This window comes from Montipora foliosa, chromosome 4, assembly GCF_036669935.1.
Source record: "Montipora foliosa isolate CH-2021 chromosome 4, ASM3666993v2, whole genome shotgun sequence".
In the NCBI taxonomy this organism is placed as follows: Eukaryota; Metazoa; Cnidaria; class Anthozoa; order Scleractinia; family Acroporidae; genus Montipora; species Montipora foliosa.
The window spans coordinates 12,693,190-12,715,689 of NC_090872.1; the positions used below are offsets into that span (position 1 = coordinate 12,693,190).

At 41.4% G+C, this 22,500-nt stretch overlaps 2 protein-coding genes across 2 annotated transcripts in view; both read right to left on the minus strand.

Annotated features, from left to right (window-relative positions):
• LOC137999909 (mitochondrial import inner membrane translocase subunit TIM16-like) overlaps positions 1-420 on the minus strand; it is a 6,242-nt gene extending 5,822 nt beyond the window's left edge. The window contains exons 1-2 of the mRNA XM_068845881.1: positions 354-420; positions 197-281 (exon numbers count right to left, since the gene is read on the minus strand). Of these exons, the coding sequence (XP_068701982.1) occupies positions 197-281; positions 354-356 (88 nt within the window). The 5' untranslated portion in view covers positions 357-420. The remainder of the gene's footprint in view (positions 1-196; positions 282-353) is intronic.
• A 4,347-nt stretch (positions 421-4,767) lies between these two features.
• Positions 4,768-22,500, minus strand: part of LOC138001021 (uncharacterized) — a 48,306-nt gene continuing 30,573 nt past the window's right edge. Inside the window, exons 6-12 of the mRNA XM_068847690.1 lie at positions 21,111-21,644; positions 16,884-17,045; positions 13,127-13,260; positions 10,439-10,546; positions 9,550-9,792; positions 6,921-6,986; positions 4,768-5,447 (exon numbers count right to left, since the gene is read on the minus strand). Of these exons, the coding sequence (XP_068703791.1) occupies positions 5,439-5,447; positions 6,921-6,986; positions 9,550-9,792; positions 10,439-10,546; positions 13,127-13,260; positions 16,884-17,045; positions 21,111-21,644 (1,256 nt within the window). The 3' untranslated portion in view covers positions 4,768-5,438. The remainder of the gene's footprint in view (positions 5,448-6,920; positions 6,987-9,549; positions 9,793-10,438; positions 10,547-13,126; positions 13,261-16,883; positions 17,046-21,110; positions 21,645-22,500) is intronic.

Consider the following 22,500-nt stretch of genomic DNA (forward strand, 5'->3'; position numbering starts at 1 on the left):
ACGTTCTTTATACGTAACTACAGTGTAAATACGCATACTGGGTTATTCTCTCACAATATGAGTTTGAAATCTTGACAAATTCATCCCCTTGTATTCCGTAGTTTGGCAAGAGTGACATTGAAATACTGGAGCAAACTAGACAGCTAATACACTTTGCAGAGTTTGAGTAAAATTCAAGACTGATTGCATCACTCACTCTGAAACTCTTGGCGAAGGGCTTGTGTGAAGGCTCGTCCAACCACCTGGGCACCTACTATGATGATTTGAGCTATGAATCTTGCCTGTGAATGTAACATTAGAATCTTACTGTTCATCGAAGTCATTAATTGTCCGCAAAATGCTGAAACACTCACCATTGCTTTAAGGCGAAACTCACAACAACGATGGAGACATCTCTTCCGACATATTGTGAATAAAATAGTACCCAGTGTCGCTCTGACGAGATAGGCGATCCTCATCACCAGACTTCCGAGGATGTTGAAAAATGTCGAAGGGAACGTTACAGCACAGGCGTCCAAGCTCAGTGTGAGCCTGGCCGACAAAAATATAAGGATTTGTATGAGAATCCCGATAAAAAGCTTAAGAAGATAATTATTCCTGTGCGGTTATTAGGGACTTTAAGATCTGCGACGCGACGGTAACGAAAACGTCATTTAAAATTGCAAGTTCAGGTTTATTAATCTTTTTCGTCGTTATGTCGGCTTGTCTAACTTCTAAAAACTAGTGTAACTCCCCAGGAACTGAATTAGGAGGTGTGGTATTGAATCTACGACAGAAAATTCAAATTCGCTGCCTTTTGTTCACGTTCTCCGTAAAACTTGAGAATTGTTCATTTCACGTCGTAGATTTGCCGAAAACGTGAAAGAAATGTACAAAAATGAAAAATACACGTGCAGAGCGCGCCAAGCTATTGTTTTTTCTCATTAAATATGCAGAATTTGTGACATTTTCGTTGCCGTCGCGTAATAGATCTTAAACTCCCTATTTTCCAGATCCGACGCGATTTGAGCCATTTCACAATTTCGTGGTTGTCAACGGTAATAATAAAATCCCAAGGCTGGAAACTAAATTCTCAGGTGCCACCAATTTGAGTCAAATATTCCTGGATAAAATATTCCCACGGTCACAATTTCACATCAGAATCAATTGACAAAGATTGAACTTTCATTTCAACCCACTATCAACGCAATAGCAGACCTGCGAACAACGTCAGGTGGTGAATATTGCAACAAAACAGCGTTCAAACGCGGTGCTTTAGCACAGAAGTGGCCACGACTTCGACCGTTGATAACAAACTGACCCCCATTTTTTTTTCAGTGTTTTCCATTATGCCTCGCTGAATCTGCAAAACGAGTGAGGTTCGAATGTCATTGAAGTGTGTCATTGGCGAAGAAGCGAGTCAAAGTTTGTTGTTTCTAAACTCCTGCAGTTTATTCCAGCAAGTAATGTATGTTCACAAACACTCTACGTGACAAGACAGTGAGTCCTGTTGTTGTTGTTGTTGTTGTTGTTGTTTTTTTCATACTTACCGGCTGTAGAGAAGCTACTAGTTCACCAGTTCTTCATACATCGCCTTTGGGGCAGAACGACCGTTGTGGTATTGCCGTAAACCACAATCACGTTGGGAGCCACAGTGGTCTCACCCTCTCTAGTTCAGCACAGTTCACTCAAACAGTAGACCGTTCTAAGGACAATTATTAGTGCATCCAACTCACTGTGCGTCTACTGTTTAACAAACTGGTTAAAACTGCCTTGACCAAACCAAAAAAATTGATGTGAGGTTAAAAATAAGCCCAACCTATAAATATGTCCAGGTTTGACCTTAATTAGATGCATGCGGATTTCAATAAGCGTCACGAAGTGTCCCCTTGCTCTTCTCACCAACTTTAACTTCACTCGTGTCTCAGAATACAGACAATTTACGTCACAAAGTGTCCCCCAAATGCTGCTCTTCAAGTAAAGATTAACTGCTGCATTTACCCAAAGCTAAAAATAACGCTAACCTTTACGCTTACCTTATTGTTGAAAATAGGTAGCAAATGCTTACACTTAAAGGGACACTTCGTGTTGGATGTCAAAATTGGGCGTGCATCTAATTAGGGTCAAACCTGGATATAAGTAAACCTCGACCTATTATGGAGACCAACTTGGTTAACTGTGCGGTGAACTCGCTAAGGCCGCGCGAAACCACTGACATTGCACATGAATATCGACTAAATTTATTGTCATGCAGAAGGATGGCAAATGTTTGAGTCGCTAGAAATTTTATCGCTTTACATGTAACATTGTATTCTCCCATTCAGAAAGACTGTTGTAGAGATACTACTCACAACTAACTACGTATAAGGAAGGGTTACGCTTTTGCGAACGTTGGCCGTATAGCTCATATTTGAACAGAATTGACTATTTGAGGGTAATTTGAAGTGCTATTTTCTCCCCATGTAAACCATGCGAGCGTTAGCCCAACTAATGGAATTGGGCCCACACAAGGACAGAGAGGAGAAAACAGCACTTCAAATTACCCTCCAATGGTTAATTCTGTTGGAATATAGTGCTACACGGCCAACGTTTGCAAAGACGTAACGCTTCGTTGCACTTGTACAAATTCATTGCCCTGAAATTGACATCACATATTCCCTGCTCCCGTCTGACCTTGTAGCTCAGTCAGTGGAGCAGCGGTGATCTAACCCGAAGGTCATAGGTTCAATTCCAGTCCTGGTCAGAGTTTTTCTCTGTCCTTGTGTGGGCCCAATTCCGTTAGTAGGGCTAACGCTCACATGGTTTACATGGGAAGAAAACAACCCTTCAAATTACCCTAAAACTACGTATAAGTTATGACGTGAAATAAGCACTTTTTTTCCTCTCAGTCTGCTGACGTACACTGGTCAAAAGAAGTGACAACGCAAAGCGCCGGTTTCTACTGAAACCAAGAATGAAAAGCCTCGCATTGTGGAGTAATGAAAAGTAGTAGAATACAGAAAACAGTAGAATACAGAAACGCTTAGGGCACATTTCGGTTTGCGGAAGTTTTACATCATTGCAAATATATAATTTGTTACTTGTACATGCTGGCATTTAAAAATGCCGAATTGATAACTCTGAATATTATTTGGGGAAAAACACGAGCTTCCGTAGTTCGCGAGCACTAGTCTTGACCCAATGAGAAGCTGCCTTTGGTGATCACATATTATTTTAGCTGCGAAAGATTTGTAGTTGCTGTCTCTGAGGTGCCTATGTGAAGTAAATAAAATGACTTGAAACGTTCAATCTTCAGTTTTCTGTCAAGGTCAGTAAACAAAAAGTTTAATTAAGTATTCTGTAGTTGAGATGCAGGCTCAACCAGGCTGTGCACCATCCGTCTCGCAGCGTGAATTTCAGGACCAAAAAAGATATGCCAAAGATGTCTGCGTCAGCAGCCGTGAATGGGCTTTCTTTTGGTTGACAAAAGAACCGAAAAGACTCCGGATTCCCGTCCCTGTTTTGATTGGCTCCCGCCCCTTCTGTAGTAACATATTGTGCAATGTCGCGACATTTTTCCCACCAAGGCCTTTCTTAAACTTTGGAGAGTCTTGAGAGGCTTTGCTCCCAAGGAGCATTTTTCCTATTTCTCCCGCTTCCCACATTTTAGGAAAACTCGCTTGTGTTCCGCTTTCCGGGAGTTCCCGTCCTGTCTCTCTCACCTCGCTTACCTCTCTCGCCACTTTTTCTCTGGGGCTACCCTCCCCTTTTTTTACATCTTCTAGTTACTACATAGCTTCAGTCGCACCAAAAGGAGTGCACTTGGCATTTCAAGGAAGAGGAGTGGTAGCTAATCAGGCGGCAGTGCCAACCTCGTTCCCAGGAACCCGTTCCCAGGGCCCCAAAGCGAAGGGAAAGGTCCTGGGAACGAGGTCGGCGGCCGTGCAGATTTTACTTGGCTCACGTGACTAGCAGACTCAAAGGAGAAAAAAACAACGCGGAAAATACAGAATAGGATAAAATCCAAAGGGACGGGAGCAAGGTTTGAAAAGTGCAGGAGGTGGGAGTAACATGTTCGGGAAGCTTTCAAAGAAAGGTATTCCTGAGAAGAAAAGTATAAGCAACATTTATTAGGAATACTTAATTTCGGGATTAAAGAAGAGTCTTTAAAATAATCATCCCGATCCTCGAGAATTTTAAGAGAAAATCAGTTGTGAATTTGTTTTCTCAACAGTCTTGTCCTGAGTTCATGCAATCAACTGGTTGTAGCCAGTTCCACAATTTTGCTCCGAAGCTAGCAAAAGATTTTATCAAGTTCTAAATTCAATCTAGATTTAACGACACGCAAATTTCCAGCAGCGGAGAATCGAGTATTGTACATGTGAACATTGTATGAATGAGTAAAAAGATCCCTAGGCAAAAGTAACTTTTCGCGTCATTAAAGTAATTCTCGTCCAAAAGTATTAATATATCCAAACGAAAAACGTTTTGAGTGTGTCTAGAAAGTACCGGCAAGCGAGCACAGCTAAAGGCGAAAGAACCCAGAAGGCACAGGATCGCAAGCTTGGTTCGCTTAATGCTTTCGATTGCCGTATCCCAGAATAAGAATAGGAAGGGTGGTCGTTTTAACTTGTATACTGAAAGTTGTGTATCAGCACGTTTAACCTGATGTTTCAGCAAAATCCAGAATAAGCAAGCCAATGAAACGAGCCCTCAGTGATCGCTTTTACCGTTCGACTATCGAAAAGCGAACAAACATAGTGCGGAGAGAGTCGTCTGAATTTTGACATATAATTCCTCTGACTCGAGGTGGATTAAAGGCTACTTAAATTGACGTTGTGGTGTAATTTGTCATCATGGAGGAGAAACTGGCGTCATTAAGATAAAACTACAAAAAAGCTTTCACTCCTTTTTTTTTCTTTTTGTTTACTGTTACACCGTGCAACTCTATTGTGGACCACATGTACAGTCGCTGTATGACCTCTTCATCATGACAGCTGACCGATTGCAAAACTATTTTCTAAAGCCTTAGGCTGGTGTTCATGAAAACGAACACGATACTGACCGATTCTGATTTTTCCGCTCACGTCCTACACTAAGTATTTTAATTTGTCCTTCTCCCAGACGTGGGTCAGGGGATAGTCAAGATATCGCCGGTAACTAGTTTTACTAATTCACCTTAGCACCCTAATAGCCTGAGACTTTGATTCACCTTAATCCTACTGGTTGATCCACTAGCAATATCCTTGTAGTAGTGTTTGGCTGCGGTAAGCGCTTATGGCTAAGACTCGCGCAGCCACGACTATACGAGCTTGAACTATTAAAAGCTGAAGAAAATAAAAGGCAATACAAGTCTACAAATTCTTCCGAGTACTTCACACTACAATTAAGTCAAGTCCTGTTATTACTAATACTAAAGATGCCCTTCACATCGAGTTCCTGTCAACACTGAGTCGTTTCTTGAGTTGCTTCTTCATGACCTATGGACCCTGTAACGAAACATACATTTCTGTTCAGTAATGGAGCAGGAATTGGGTAGGCAATAGATAACTTCATCTCTACCAAAAAGCCAAAAGACAAACAGATATTAGCTTCATCAGAAGCTGGTGACATGCTTCTGCTTTATTTAAACACTGAGCCTCGGTTATTCCACTCGTTACTCAAAGGTTATCAGTTTTCATCTATTAATTTCCGAAAATAGGTCACGTGTACAAATTCGGACGACGGATGTCAGACGACATCCCCCGTCCGATTTTATATAAGGTCATCCAATTTTTTCAAGAGGGAGAAAATTAACGGAATAAAGCTAACTTTCGGTTCTAACGTATTCAGACGATCACAGCAATCGACTAAACTGTTCAATTTGAATTCAAACATTCTTGGAGATTCTCGCTTTGATCATAATTTGTAGAGTGCGTTGAAGTTAATGGATGAGTCAATATAATTAAACCCCTTTTTGGCTTGCTGGTATATATATTTAACAATTATTCTACGAGGGCGCGCTGGATATGAAATTATATATATAACCAACGAGGCGCGTAGCGCCGAGTTGGTTATGATCATTTCATATCCAGCAAGCCCGAGTAGAATAATTGTTTTATTAAAAACCCCAACATCACAACTCTTTTATGTTGAATTTATTTGGCCATTTTTTCTCGGAGCCGCCAAACTGTGTATTTGCTGCTGTGTTCATTGACCATATTTGGTAGTGCAGGTATATGAGCTGGTAACCCGTGTCCGGCGAGCCAATGAAAATGCTGGAAATGTGATATCCGTAGTTCAGTTTTTAATAAACTGGTATATAGGAGGATAATGTCCTTGGCTGAGAGATTGTCCTCGAAATTTCACAGTTGCCTTTGAAGCTTTGTTTCTTGAGCAACTGTTCACTTATCTCGGGCAATCGTTAAGCCTCGGGCATCATCATTCAATCTGATACCAGCAGCCTGAAGGGGTTTATTTACAAAATGTCGGGAACTGAAGCTCATTCGAAAAATGTTCGCTCCTTCTAGAGCTTCTTCCGATATATTATATACAGAAAAGAAATCACGCGTTGTTCACGAGACTTTTCAGTCCGTAGCATAAAGCGGCTTGCATGATTACAGTAAGAATACTGATTACTTTCACGTGCGGAGCTGTGATTGGCTAGCAATCCTTATGTGTACGGTAATCACTTTGTTTAACTTTTCTGCCAGCAGTCATTTAAAGGTCTCACTCTCATCTCTAAAAACTACCAAAGGAACTAAACTTTTGCAGTGGACTGGGTTAACTTTGTTTTTGCCTCCTACGCCAGCCCTGCACTAACGCCTATCGCTCGAAAGCTTCATAACTCCACGTTAGGAAGTTAATTTTGATTGGTTCTCTTAGATCAACCAGAACCATAGTTGCACGCTTCCACAGTTTATACGCTTCTGATCAAAACCAATGACACTTTAAGAAATCACAATTAACGCAGAACACTTTACCTGAAAGAAAGAGGCGAACAGCTTTTTGTCCACCAATATATCATGGTCTGCTGCCGTAGTATCCAACTGCAAATAGCAATTAAACAGCAAGAATTTTAAAACTAAACATGTATTATTTGGTCTTATTTTCGATTATTTTTCATAACGGAATAACGCCATTCGGCGAGAAGACGCAAATAAAATAAGGTTTCAAGAAAAGCGACCGAAAATAAGAATTATTTAAATACTTTTGTCCTTTGGCCATTTCAATTTCAATAGGAAAAGAAAACAAACAGCGGTTACAAACATTTTCATTTTATACTTGACGTTTCGTATGTTGCAGCATACATCATCAGAAGTGACGGTTAAAACTGTTACACAGAATTTTAAAAAACTAGAGCGAGGAACTGGTGACTAGTACCCTGCGAGCAGAGTCTCTTTCGATCTTCCTAGATAAGACGGGAAGAGGAAAGTAGACTCTGCTCGCCACCTCCACATTCTTTGATTTGCCGCTCATCCAAAGAATTAGATGAGTCAGTCCAGTTTCGACTTGTCAAACCTGTTTTTTTTTATTTTTGCGCATGATCAGTCGCCACGCGTCATCAATATTTTGAAATTTACAACAGCGTGGCAATTTTAACTGTTAGAATTCCCATGAGTTTTTCCTATATGTGTCTGTTACAGAAACTAGCCTGACAGAAACCTATAAATTTTTCAGTAAAAAAATAAAATGGCATTTTTAAGATATATGGACTATCTTGAGTTTCCAATGAAATGATTCCTTGATTGTCGTGTGTTTGCCGGAGTTGTTCGAAAATATTCCGACTTCTTCTTCTTCGTTTTGTGGCTACTGGTCACGCGTGACTGACACCGGATACATAAATTTTCAATTTTTAACGCATGCTCAATACAAAATGTGGAAGCGGCGAGCAGAGTCTACTTTCCTCTTCCCGACTTATCTAGGAAGATCGAAAGAGACTCTGCTCTCAGGGTAGCTGACTAGTTAAAAAGTGTGATAACAAAATCGTAACTTCCGGTAGACGATTCTTCCGGAAGAAATTAATAAAGAAAAAGCTTCTCACTACCAATGTTTTCATTGAGAGAGGGTTTTAAATCACTGATTAACAGCGTTTCTTTAATTTTACACTGCAAGTCGGACTTTCCAACATACGAAACGTCAAGTATAAAAGAATTATTTATTATATGGCAAGTACTCTCGCAGCTGAATTGAGCACGCTGATTGGCTGTTTTATGGTCGGGATTCTACAGAACGGACCGTTGCCACGGAAACTATCCTTTGTATATTTTTCTCTTTCTTCGGGGAAATTCAAATGGGGAAATAAAAAGTTTTCGGCAAAGACGTTAATCTTATTCTTAATAACAGGGAAAGTCATCTCAAAAGAAATTTTTATCCTATCATATGGAGGAGGACGAAAAATATGAAAATTCTCCGAGCGAGTTTAACTACCGAACGTGCTTTGTTTCGCCCAACAAATGATGCCATATAATAAACCACTTACTAACCTCACTTGCTCGAGACCGTACAGAAGAATATTGGCCCTAGTACTCAGTTAGTAAGATGTATATAGTAAAGAATTCCTGAAGCTTATGAGGTCTAACGGATTTGATAAAATGAGAGCCGGTGAGTTGTTTTGTTGTTATGTGTCACGCTTTACTCTCTCAGAGGTTGGCGAAAAAATGGGAGTGATACTTGAACAACCAAGGATGGACCATATTCCTCCTCTAAGAGGAGTAGTGAGGGGTACCCCTACTGTTTGGTGTGAAATGTAGCATAGTATCTGACGACTTTTCCCTGAAGTAGAGAATGCTTTGCCCACTGGTCTAAATCAGTGTAGGAAAAGATGTTTTGGTTTGAAATCAGGTACCAAAATTCACACTCTCTAACTGTAATTTGGTCGGTCAATCGTTGAGCGCCGACCAATCAAAATGCAGCGCCACGGGGTAATGTTTCGTGCCGGCACAACTTTCGGTGGTTACGGTTTCCGATCTGGATAGCGGACGTTCCGAGGTTTTCTCGTTTGGCTTGCTCTTCGTCGATGGTACGAAATGGCTGAGTGGCATGAAACGAAAGGAAAATTAAACGTCTTCCCTTGTGGTGGTTTTGGAGGCCTGCAGGATCAATTTTGGGAGGGGAAATCCACCTCAGAGTCGGGCGATGGTCGTTTTGAATCTTTCTTTCCTTTTTCTCCCATTAATGTATATACAGAAGACGGCGAATATCAGATTATCTAAAAACGCCAAAAAGTGTCATTTTAAGCCTACCGAAGGTACGAGGAATGTCCGTTTGTTTCATGCTCATTAGCATATATTCTTAGAAAAAAAAATCAAGTGGATTCTGTCGATGAATCACGTTTCTCGTTATTCCAGACTGCTATAGTGTGGGCTCTCTATGGTTTTAGCCTCCATCTTGAACTTTTCATGCACGAACGAAATCTGGGGAGAGCGCAAACCTATTTTCCTGCCTAACGTTGGGCTTACCGACTGCCCCTTCAGTTTGCTCTCTCCGCCAGGTTTCGTTCACGCATGAGGTCAAGATGGTGGCTTAAACAACATAGTGATCAAACTACTCGACGGAAAAACGCTGGACTGTGAACGGTCTATAAATACAAGAGAAATGAGTTGTAGGTACCTCTTCAAGGAGCCCGTGAGCAAATTCCCATTCCTTCTGAATGTCCATCATGGGAAAGGCATTGGGAATTTTCCATACTTGCTCGCCAAGTGTCTTGAAAAATACCTTCCAGCTTTCCTCGTGTTTCTTCGATATCTGAACTAAATCCTCCAAGAGCTTCTTGTTGACTTGCTTATCAGAGGATTCCTTTGCTTCCTCTGTCTTCATGGCTTTCTCAGGGGAAGGCTGGGCTTTCATGGGTGGCTTGAAGGATTGGAGAAAGAAGTTAGTCTAAACGACTTATACCAATTCCTCTGTGGCTTGCTTGGGCGTACTTTTTCCGCGTTCCGTGCCGGCTGCACGTAATTGTTTCAATTAAGTTCAGTTAGGGTTGGCGCAGTGGCGAGAGCACTCGCCTCCCACCCATGTGTCCCGGGTTCGATTCCCGGCGGACTCGGCGTCATAGGTGGACTGAGTTTGTTGGTTCTCTACTCTGCACCGAGAGGTTTTTCGCCGGGTACTCCGGTTTTCCCCTCTCTCCAAAAACCAACATTTGATTTGATTTGGTTTGATTTGAGAATTGTAAAGATTTCGAATTGTAATGCTTATTATAGTAAGGTGCATTTGATTATGATATTCACGTGCTAATTTGCGCCTAATAATAATAATAATAATAATAATAATAATAATAATAATAATAATAAAGGCCAATATGCCAACTTCGATATTTTAAAATTCCGTTGCAAACAACAGACCTCAGCTCGAGGCTCCAGGGTACCACAACAGAGTTTGTGGGGTTTGTTCCCGGAGCCTCGTACTGAGATCCATTGTTTACAGCTGAATTTTAAAATATCGAAATTGGCCTATTGTTGGACGAGGACCAATTTTTGGAAAAGGGAAGGAGCTTTACCTTATGAGGCACCTCAAACAGGACACGGTTTAGAGTCTCATTCGAAAATAGGGCAAGTTCATTTGCTGTAAATTGTTGTTTGAATTTGGTCATGTTCTCGCCGTAAGCCTGAAAAAGTAAAGAAAAGAAACTGAAGTTAAGTTTGTTAGTCATAAGTTCATTTGTTTAAATTACCTGCCGTTAATAGAAAAAGTCAACATATACTGTGAGTGTTCCTTCGCTCGGCACTCGTTACATTATTTTCATCTAAGTATATAAACCCCTCCAGGTGGTTTGTATATCGGAGTATAATCTCCAAGGCTGAAAGGTTGTCCACACACAGCTCAAACAGTTTACTCCCTCTCAAAATTCGGCAAAATAAATTCTAGCGACAAAGATTTTGGTTTTCTTTTGAGAAGCAGCTGGCAGCTTTTGTATAAATTTCTGTTTGAAGCTTTCACAGACGAATGTGATTGGCTGTAGCACGAAGAAAGAATCGAATTGCGTCAAACTAGGAAGAACTATCTGTGAATGACTAGTTCATAAGATTCAGCAAATGGTGGTGCGTACTTGGGTTCCTATCGTCATGTTTTAGGGTGCGTTCGATTCACCGTATCCCGGAATAGGAATACATGGAATATAAGTTAGAAATCCTACGTTTTTACGGAGAATTACCTTAAAATTGTCAAACATCAGTTAAAATGCTATTTTAAACATATTTTTATTATCCCTGCTGCTTCGAAACGCGCCTCACATATCGTTTTAATCATCACGCCACGTATTCTTATTCCGGAATAGGGTCAATCGAACGCGCCCTAAGTCCTTAGTCGATTACCTTTATTAAGTACCTACATACTTTGGGAGTGGTTTTGCGTCTATGGATATCACATTACTACTTGCAGTGGAGTAGTATTTTTGCTTTCTAAGCGTACGTATCTACTGACGAGGGATCCATCGCTGGCAAAAGCGACGACAAAAGTCATTTAGAAACATCTATTATATTTTCAGCTCAAAAAAACATTTTGGGGTTTGGATAAGCGAGGTGGAACAACCCGGAATGATTAAATTATCCAGTGATTCAGACCAAAAGGATTCCGTAATGGTATGTTTTTAATACAAAACAAAGTATTTTTTCTATCATTTCCTAGCTTGGACATAAACCCCCAGTTTAATTTGTGAAGGGTAGAAAACTGACCAAGGTTTGTCGCGTTTTTTTTTTTTTTGCAAAGCGCAAGATAATTAAATTATTTTGTTTTGAAACCTGAAAAACGCGGGACAGATTCTAGAGTATAGAATTTTGAGGGAATTTTTCCATCTTATTCTTTCATGGAGTCGGAGATGGTAAACAATTGAAATAATCAATTCAATTATTTGTGTCTTGTGCCTTCAAGAAAAGTAGTCAAACAGTGATCAAGTGTAAAAGGAATCCCTAAGCTTGAGTAACTGTGTTTTTCATTAATTCTCAAGAATTCTTGTTGGTTAAATGAAGATACAGTGTATCGTTTTGGAAGCATCGCCGACCGATTGGAAAGCAGTTTTTCACCCAGCAGTACCGTACGATTTGTCAAACGTGGGCCAGTTCCCCTCCGACTCTGAATGGGTTGAGAATAAATGGTTCTCTTGCTGCCATCGGGCGCATCGGTGTCTAGATTGTTATCATAGACGCGTTGTTTGTTGCCATGTTCCATCCACATTTATAGTAGGCGGGGAGGGTTTTTGCTCCCCTCAGGCGGGTATGATGATGGAGACCTCCACAGCTGCCCACCACCCATATTCAGAACCCTGCAGTCACTACGTGGCTTTGTTCGGTCCTCTCTTTTAGAGACGAATTTCCAGTCGAATGAGTTCATTGATTCAACAATTTTGTACAAGAAACGTCAGCAAAAGAACCCATACACACACTGTCTGCCTATGGGTTCTTCATAGTGCTTTTCCGTTTCGTCTGTTCAGTTTTGCTGAAATTTCATGCAATGTTAATTGAACCCCCTTTGGGAGTAAGCAACTCAAGCCATTAGCGTGAATGGACCGGTCATCCAATTCATTCCCTTTATCCTCTGACATGTTCGTTCTTGTCAGTCAAAACTTCAGTGTTTTCAAAACACCAGTTATCTATCTATAGAGGTTTCCATCAGTTTTGGCGAAAGTTATAGTGTTTAGTAGAATGATCTAAGGATCAGATGAGTATGTTTCTCACTCAAATTATTTTTGTAATTTTGCATTTCCTGATCCCATGCTACGGACTTACAGCCTTTTCTCTCTGAAATCTGAGGTTTTCAGGGCTGTACGTTGGCCAAACTGGTTTTTACCATAACGGTCAAAATTCTCGCGCGCTGATTGGTTCATGGCTATGGTCTATTTAACAATTATTCTACGAGGGCGCGCAGGATATGAAATGAAATGAAAGAAAGAAACATAGAGAAAGAGAAAACCGTGAAATGGAAACATTTGTTGATCACTTGACTAAAGCCCGCCGCACACGTGAGGAAAGAGCTGAGCAAAATTCCTCGCGAGGCAGTTAGCTCAGCCGTTTCCTCACATGTGCGGCGAAGTTTCGGTGAGAAATTCGCCTCGTGAGGCAGTGAGGAGAATATTAAACATGTGTGATATTTTTTGCCTCGCGAGGCAAATTCCTCACTGTGTGCGGCAAACGAGAGAATCTGGCTGAGCCAGGCTGGTCGATCGTCCAATAAAATTGCATGGCTCACTCACGTGACTTTTGAGCGAGGACTTCAAGATGGTCTCCGAAACGGAAATGGTGGCACTTGTACTTGTCCTTTTACTTCGACAAATCCGTCGAAGAAGAAAAGCTGGCCGACCAAAAACGTATGGGCATGGATTGGATCCTAAAACGTAGGCAACAAGGGGCATTCCCGAATCTTGAAGGGAATTGAATGGGGAAGACCCCGAGGCTTTCCGTGAATTCCGTCGTCTGGATAAACAGTGCTTTCAAACAATTCTGGCGAGGGTTGCGCCTTTGATAATGAAGGAAAACACACAGATGCGAATGTTCCCCTAAGCGATTGTTGGAGGCTCCATAGGAAGCTATAGGTCTCCATAGGTATGCTAGATAATGCAGTAGAAAATTCTTAGATGCTTTTATGCTTGCTTGATAATACATGAATGACAATCGCTACCCATGGAGCCTCCAACAATCTTCCAGTAGAGAAAAATGGAAATTAAACTTCACACCAACTTAACGCCGGCTAGAGTAAATACCTGGTAATTAGCTAATTACCTACTTTAAATTGAACAAGAACATGCTAACCTTTATACAGAACTTTGTTTGATATCTACTTGTAGCAAAAAACCTCAAGGTTATGGAAAGTTTCTCACGTGAGTGAGCCATGCAATGTTATTGGACGATCGACCAGCCTCGCTCAGCCAGATTCTCATGTTTGCCATACACAGTGAGGAAACGGCTGAGCTAACTGCCTCGCGAGAAATTTTGCTCAGCTCTTTCCTTCACTTGTGCGGTGGGCTTAAACGAAAAGGGCGCGAAGACCGTCTGGATTTTTTGCAGCGTTTCTGGGAAAAGTTGAATGAATTTAACGAGAGTATCCGAGAGGAACGGAGGAGCTTCATATGTGGAAAAATTGCTCTACTATATTGGCTCAGGACTGTTGTATATGGCCAATGTTTTTGTAAAACCGGATGGAATGGCTTTCACATGGATGTACGTGCCGAAGAAAGCGAATTTGTAATCCATTCAAACAACGGCGCCATGAGCGAATTTGATCAAAATGAAGACATAATTTCGGCGTAAAAAGATTTTGATGAACTAGAACATTGCCTCACCGAAACTGGTCGGAGACAAAAAACCTGAGGGATAAGCAAAAGAAATATCATGGTTATGAAAGAAATATCCTGAGCCTCTTGAAGTTTATCTAATGCGTGGCATAAAAACTGGAACCGCGGCCGAGCAGATTAACAAAAACAACGAGAGCAGCGGTTCTTCTTGTCTGCAGAAATCGAGTCAAGTCTTTCAGCCCCAACTTGTGGGCTAGTCAATCCGGTTTTCTGTCGTCAAACCGGTTTTTTAACGCACGCATTAATGTTGTTGATAAACCTCAGGTCAAAACTGAGCCCACTGTAGCAAATGCAAAATGGCTTCCAAGTGTGTGAGTTTCAGTACGGAGTTGGAATCTGTGACGAGAATCTGTCTAGAGTGTTAAGTAAGTTTCACAGAATAGAACAGTTAAGTCATCAGCAGTCAACAGCGATCAAATAAATTTTTTTGTCTGGATCGAATACCCTCGTATCTTTATCCACGGGCTACGGTAAATCATTAATTTACCAACTTGTCATCATCCCTTTCGCAAAAGAGTTGTTGCTGTCGAAAATTCAACTACCACGTTGTTTGCCGTCTAATCCAATGTTGTTGGTAGTTGCACCTTTACTACGCTTATTGATGACCAAATGGAATCATGTGAAGAGTTTGGCTTTAATAAACTCTTGTAAACTCGATGATTTTAAAGAATGTGACGATACCAACACAGATATTCTCTTCACCAGCCAAGAGACTCTTGAAAAGCATAACAAACTAATTTCCAGTCTGAGCGAAAAGATATTTGGTGTGGCAGTCGGCGAAAGTCATTGCGTTGTTACTTGGTGAGTGAACGTTTTCCATTTATTATTTTTCTGATCTTGAAGTTTGAGGCTGCGCGATTCGTCCTGGGCTCTAAATTTGTATCCAAGCAAAAACAAGCGCATGCTCAATAAAAACTTGACTCGATTTCTGCAGAGTCTGATGCTGTAAAAGTTAAATGTTGGAAGCTGGTGATTGGTACATTGCATCGAGTACAGGTAAAAGACCAGTTTTACTGTGTTGATTCCATACAAAACCCTATAAAGTTGCGTGCCACGCTTCGGCGAATAACTCAGAAACGAAGTATCACACGGAAGTAAGACCTGGAGAGGTCGGTTTATGTATTGGCCTTCTACAACATTTTTATATTTTTTGCTTTTTTCATTCAAAGGCTTCGAATTTATTTTTTTATAACGTGATAGTGAAAACGATCTGTTGGTCAATTTAAGGAAAGGAATGCAGAGCTCGAGTAAGCAGCCGTTAGTGGGGAGGAGCATTGCGTGACGAACCTAATAATGGCTGCGAAGGAGCCACTTGAGTTTTGAACATTTTATGACGTCATTCTATGGTCTATAAGAGTACAGACCATAGAAAACTGACGTTGATTTGTTATATACTACTAAAGAAAAGTTTACTGCCCATTCTACGAAATCCGAGGTATCAAGGGGCCTCCGAGTTTTTTGCCAAACTGGTATATAACTGAAGAAAAATATTACACACTCTGCAGGTCACCTGCATGCATGACTTTCGAAACTACAAACTTTCTGATATCTCCAGGGCTCGAAAAAATCCCCGTCCGGTCGTCCGGGACAAGTAGATTTCCCCCTTGGGCAAGTAACTTTCTCTCCTTACTTGCCCCACGGGCAAGAGCCCAGGCAAGCCGTTCGCCGTCTAAATTTTTGATAATGATTTTGAGAAGAAAGGGTAAGGTAGGATTCGCTCTGACGAAGGGCTAACGCTCGAAACGTCAGCTTTTAGAATCTCTGTACGGTGGCCAATTTACATTATCAACTCCGTTGATAAAACCAAATTTTTGTATAATCAAAAGTTTAGATGAAGCTTGACGAAAATTACAATTTATAGCGTTGTTTTGTTGTAGCGTGATGCGCGCTCACGGCTCATGCATAGGTGGTTGCCTAGCGCGGCGTAATCAAAATCTGCCCAGATCAAATTTCTTTCCATGTTAAAAATAGCTGCGTTTGGCACGAAAACGCTGTGTTTATTGCTTAATTTTCTGCAAGCCTTTTCCAGTTTCTGTGGAAAAAAACTTAACCCAACAACGATGTATCAAAGCTGTAGAAATTGTACGGGAAAATGAAACCAGCATTTTTGATGTTGAAATTCCATCTGAATCCCTGTTTTCGACGAAACATACAAGTTTGCTAGTGATAACATACTTGGGTGCGCGAAATAAAAAGTATTATATCATTAAAAAGAAATGAATAAGACTTGAGTCAACAAAGTACTTTCAGAGTTAAAATGACTTAAAATAGTTTTTCTTTCAAACGAAGACGTTTTTCCTCGACTGAAACTATTTTTCAGTCACCCAAATGAAACAATATGCTCTCGCCGGCTTTTCAAAAGCAGAATGAAGAAGTTAAAAGTTGTGGAAGTATTACAACATAATGGCTTAAACATGAAAGTGATCAGTACTAAGAGGACTGTAGTCAAGTTGGGTTTATTACATTAAAACACGCTTCTTATATGTAGTATGACTTCCATTTTTGGGTTCATGAATTATTAATGAGTTTGAAAACTTGGGCAAGCGGGGAAGTGCCCCGGGCAAGCAAATTTGAGAGTTACTTGCCCAACGGGCAAGATGGAATTCTTCCTTTGACTTACTTCCCTGATGTAGCTGTAGATGTCAACCTCATCATCTACGATATAAACTCCACTGTTTAGCCCAGTGAGGGACTGGTCTTTTCCCATTAGTTTCAATCTCCATCCAACCTTTGGCAACATCTGTGGTAAAGTTCTCCCAAATGCGATCTTTTTGGCCAGCAATACCCAGTACTTCTAAATACAAGGTAGAAGGTATCTCACCTGAAATAAAAGGCATTAGTCAATTATACATATTGATTATTTTTGAATGCTGCAACAGGGCTTAAGGCTGTTTTTTATTTCTAGCGACGGAGTAGCAGTCGTCATCGGAAGCTTTGAGCGTTACTATCTAGTGAAAGTCAAAGAAAGGAGTCGTAAACAAAGTGTCCGATTCCGCTTATGATTCCATCGCTTGCGTTTACTCTGCGCAGTAAAAGTTTCCAAGGAGCGAAAAGCGAATGTTAATTTTTAGGTTCGCGCGTGAATAGGGCGAATGTAACAAGAAGTATTGATTTGTTTTCACTCGCCTTATTCTCGCGCGGCCCGAAAATTTTTACTGACTTTTTCACTCACTGGAAATGCTTGCTACGCAGGCTAAACAGGGCTAAGTACTTATGCCTTTCTCGTAGAGCAATCGAAATCGACAAAGTGGTCTTTCGTCAGCTAACATTTCCGCCTCCCTCGTTAAGTATTTCTTTTAGGATCGTGCAAATTTAAAGTTTGGGTTGCTTCTTTCCTTAATAGCCTGCGTGGCAAGCGTTTCCGCTGGTTATGGGGCGAAAGCAAAACAGAGATGCGAGGGGGGAGGGCAGGAGCGACGAGGAAACGCTTGCCCGCAAAGCCCACGATTCTGCCGAACGCCCATTTCACGCGTTCACGCTTGAGCACACATCAGTAGCGTGCTTGTCACAGAGATGACCAATGAGAAGAAAGAACATGTCAACGGAAATAATGCCTTGCCAAAACAAATAAATAAATAAACAACGTATTTTTCGCTTCTCCGTTCGCTGGATCATAGGTCTTGATTACATGAGCCGGGCTGCTTTTGACTGGGCTGACCCGGTTGTCATGTAATCGCGAAGTTGATTTTCCGGCAAACTGACACCAGCCCTGACCAGCCCGGCTCATGTAATCAGGCCCTTATAGAAACCTCTGGCACCCACCACCCAGGACCCAGAGTATCACAACACAGGCGCGACTGACTTTTGCAGAAAATTGCGACGCCAACATACGCAGCCGCTGTTAAAAATCTGCTTGAAGAAAGAGTTCCTTTGCGCACAGCCAAGTTGAAGTATTCTCGATTCCTTGTAGAGTGCTACTGAAAATGTTGTGGAATTTATTTATTTTGTTCCTTTCATTTTTCAAACTGGGTTTGCGATCCAGCCATCTCTCAGAAGAAGGTTAGGCTTAAGGTTAGCTTTTATGAATGTTTAGGATACTTTCTGTATTGGTGAAACAATGACCTGCAACCCGCGACCTGCGACCTGCGACCTGCAGATTAGACCCGCCGCACCGGGAACACTGTCCCCTACTCTATTCGAATAGTGTGTGGGAACTTCAACTTCCCACAGAATTAATGAACAAGGGCTGTGAGACGGGACCTCCGGCTTATCGTCCTTATCCGTGAAGACTTGAAAGTCTGACCATTTGCATATGTAGTTACAAAGGCAGCACTTTCTCCTCAAGTTATTTAAAGACCCTGATTGTTGGTTCGGCCGGAGTTGAACTCACGACCTCCCGCGTGACAGCCCGGTGCTCAACAAACTGAGCCACCGGTGCGCGAACACTCGCCGTCGCTGACTTGGTTTGACCAAAGGTTCCTACTTTTTGCCTCTCCGTTCTCCGTACAGGAAAACGAAAATATGCAAACACGTCTTAGCCACAAAGGGTGTTTTTGCGTGATAAGTGTCACTGTTTCCCTGTCGAAAACAACTTCAGAATTCATTTTCTCTACAGAGTGACAGTTGGGGAACCAATCATGCAGAGCTCTGCGTTCGTGGGCGAACGCCGTTCGGCAGAATGGCAAGAGTTTCATTCGTCCCTTCTCCCCTCCCCTCTCTCATCTCTGTTTTGCTCTCGCCCCATAACCAGCGGAAACGCTTGTTACGCAGGCTACGCTCAGTATTGCTCAGTATGGCAGTCATTTGTTTTTCAACCACCGGTGCAAAGAAAATAAGCTTAAGGTGCTTTCAACGATGAGTCCGGCCTCCTGTGCGGATCGCTAAGGGGTACAAGCTCATGGAAACACTGGGTTTTCTTTCTTGAAATTGCGCATACACAATTGCCATCAGTCAATACAGAGATTGCGTTCTTTGTTCTCCCGTTCAATCAGTGAACTCTCTGCTTTCATTGATCACTTCGAAACCGCTTAGGGTAAGAGATTCTGTTCTTCGAAAAAGCATCAGGCGTCCATCAAACAGAGAGAGGAACACGACAGGAAATTCTGCCTTCTACTCCGTAAGACAGGATCGTTTCTGAAAGATAAATGGGTCTTCTAAAGAGTTATCGGGGCTGGAACGGAGAGTGGTTTGGAAAAAGGCTTCAAGTTTGCTGTTGCTCTCGGCAAAATACCAACTGTTGAGATCGCCGCTGCTGTCGAGGAAGGTATTTCTCCACTAAACGCTGATCAAAAGCATTTGATAAGAGCAATCTTTGGATGTTGTCTTTCAGTAGAATTTTGACTAAAAGAATAAAAATACTAATGTGGCCTTGAACTACTTTAAAATACACTAAAACACTAAAAGTCTGAGCTTTCGCCGCTCAACGGCATCATCAGGGACGGATAAGATGATAATGCCGTTGAGCGGCGAAAGCTCGGACGTTTAGTGTTTTAGTGTATTTTAAAGTAGTTCAAGGCCACATTAGTATTTTTATGCATTTGATTAGAGCTTATCTAAGCAGCATACCTAGGCGTGCCAAGCCACATCAGTTTTGGATCACCTCTGACGAAGACACCAGGCAGAAGTGTCGAAACGTTAGGTTGGGTCTTGAATTGTAACTTTTTAAAGCAACATTCATCAATCTCTAAACCAGAGTAGCATCAAACTATGTCTAATTCTACACTCATTGCATTTTAATTATTAGTGGACTGCGGGAGTACGGGAGCACTAGTTCTACACTCATTGAATATAAATTACTCGGGCAGCGCCGAGAGGAGAATCCAGTTGTGTTATTACCCGTCAAGCTTTGATTGTGCCTAGTTTTAGACGTAGTCCACTTGCGTTTATTGCGGTAGTGCCTGCGCTCAGTTTTTCATTGCTATACGCATGCGTGTTCTGGTGGCGCCGTGGCTTAAGGCGCTGTGAAGGCCTTTGAGGGTTTCATCCTTTTGTTTTTTTATTTTATTCATTTTCACCTTTTTTTCTTTTCGACTTCAATGCACATTCAGCTTGTTTCCACAACAAAGTTAATTTACTGATCCTCACCTCTTTCCGGTTCCGACAAACCTTCAAAAAACTAAGCTCAAATGCAAGACATGCAAAGCATAAGCGTGCCTTCTCACGAAACGTGTGTAAAATCTCGCGACTTTTCGAAGTCATATCTCCATGATGTGACGCCAGGAGCTCTTTGTGACGCTCGAACTCGGTCGTTTACTAAAATTAAGTCACTCTGTCCATCAGTGGACTGCAATCTACTAATTTACCCAAGAAAAGAGAAGAAAAGAGAAAGATATCGGAAACCAAGTATCGTAGACTACACCAGCAGGGTTCGAACTCCGACCATCTGGATTCGAAGGAGTGAATTGTACCCACTACGATACGACAACATTCTCACCTAGAAAACTTAATATTTAAAGCACTTATTTCCAAAATTAACTGTTTCTCTCTTTTATTTGCTCGGATGATCTCCCACATTGTCGAAATCGGAAGGTACACGGATTGTGCTAAAACCTAAACGTCTTTTCTCGGCCCGAGTTCAGGCTGCGAGCATAACCAGCCTTCTGGTTATGAGTCAACTGCGGAAGTGCGGGAGCACAAGTTCCACACTTACTGAATTTTAATTAATTATCAGTCGACTGCCTGAGTGCGGGAGCACTAGCTCGACACTATTGAATTTTAATTATTACTACAGTGCGGGAGTTTAGTAGCACTATCTCGACACTCACTGAATTTTAATTATTACTCGACTGAGGAAGTGCACGAACACTAGTTCTATACTCATTTGAATTTGAATCAGATTATTACTCCACTGCAAGAGTATGGGAGTTAATTATATTATGATTATCACTCGACTGAGGGAGTGCAGCGGGTACTCCATAATGCTGTATAATTGCTAAGTTCGACTCACCTTCCACAGGATTACTCTTCACTGCTTTGGCAGGGCACATGAGGCAATCGCTCGATTGAATCCATCTCATTTCCATGGCGACGCTCAGGGGGAATCGGCCTCTGTTGTATTCGTTTACACATTTGTTAACCCCCACTTGCATAGCAGCAATCTGCTGATCGAATGAGCATCCAGTAGCATTAAATGCAAACTCCATGTCGAGAACTGGGAAAACTTCAATGAAGCTCTGGTAGTGGATTGCTTTATTGATAGGCTCATATATGACATCCTTGTTGAAAAACTTTATCATCTCAAACCCTGCCTTCAGGAAGGATGGTACCAGACCAGGGTGTTCGTTCAAAGGTTTCGAGACCGCTCTTCCAAATGATGTAGACACCAGTCCCGTGACATCGCGAATTTTGTAGTCAACTTCACTGGGGCAGGGAAGTTGAAATTCAGGATCTGTTGAGATGTTTATCTTCCTAATCCACAGATAGTCCTGCGTTGGATCCCAGTTTATAAGTAACTTAATTACCATAGGTAAGACCCAGGGCTCTTGCAAAGACAAATAAGAACCAAAGAATTAGCAAATTCAAATGACTAGCACAAAGAACGAAAGGGTCCAAAGCACAAAGTACGTTGGTAAAATAGGGACAAAAGACAACAAATATCTGTATCTTAGCAACTAGGAAGCAACTGACAAAAACTTATCAGGCGTGAGGGGGAAACGAATCTTTTCATCCAATAACTAATTAATAGACGTATCTAAAAGTCTAACGAGAGTGTATATACGAAATCAGTAGATAAAAATTATCATTAATAGACAAGTAACTAGGGGCCAAAAATGACAGCTTCTTTTTTTTTTCAAATTGCGCAAATTTATTCCACCTTAATTTCATTTTCTCTGGCTCCAAACGAAAGTGTTTACAGAAAGGCATTATCATAACGTGTCGTAAACTTTTAAATGAGAAAGCGATAGACGAAACCGTCTTGGCCACTTCCACGCCGAATTAAACACTCATCTTAACAACAATAATTGCTAGCTACTAATGATAAACTATTGATCTCTCTCAAGCCGAATTCCTTGCAGGCGGAGGAAATGACGACACTGTAAGACATCCAATCAATGTAGAAAAACATAAGACATAATAAAGGAACAAACGGGTTGTGAACGACAAAAGAGAATCAGAGGATGAGAAATACCACGGGAGAAGGCCTTTCACAGATTAATTTGAGATGATTTGTGCTTCTCAATGTTGAGTTTTCTTTTAAGAAGGGTGAGTTGGGATTCAAAGTAAAATTGGTTTTCTTTTTTCGAGGCAGTACAGATGTAATCAGTTTTGTAGTGATTAAACAGAGGTTCAGACCAAGCGGATGGGAAAAATTGTTTGGAACACCAATTCTACTGTTA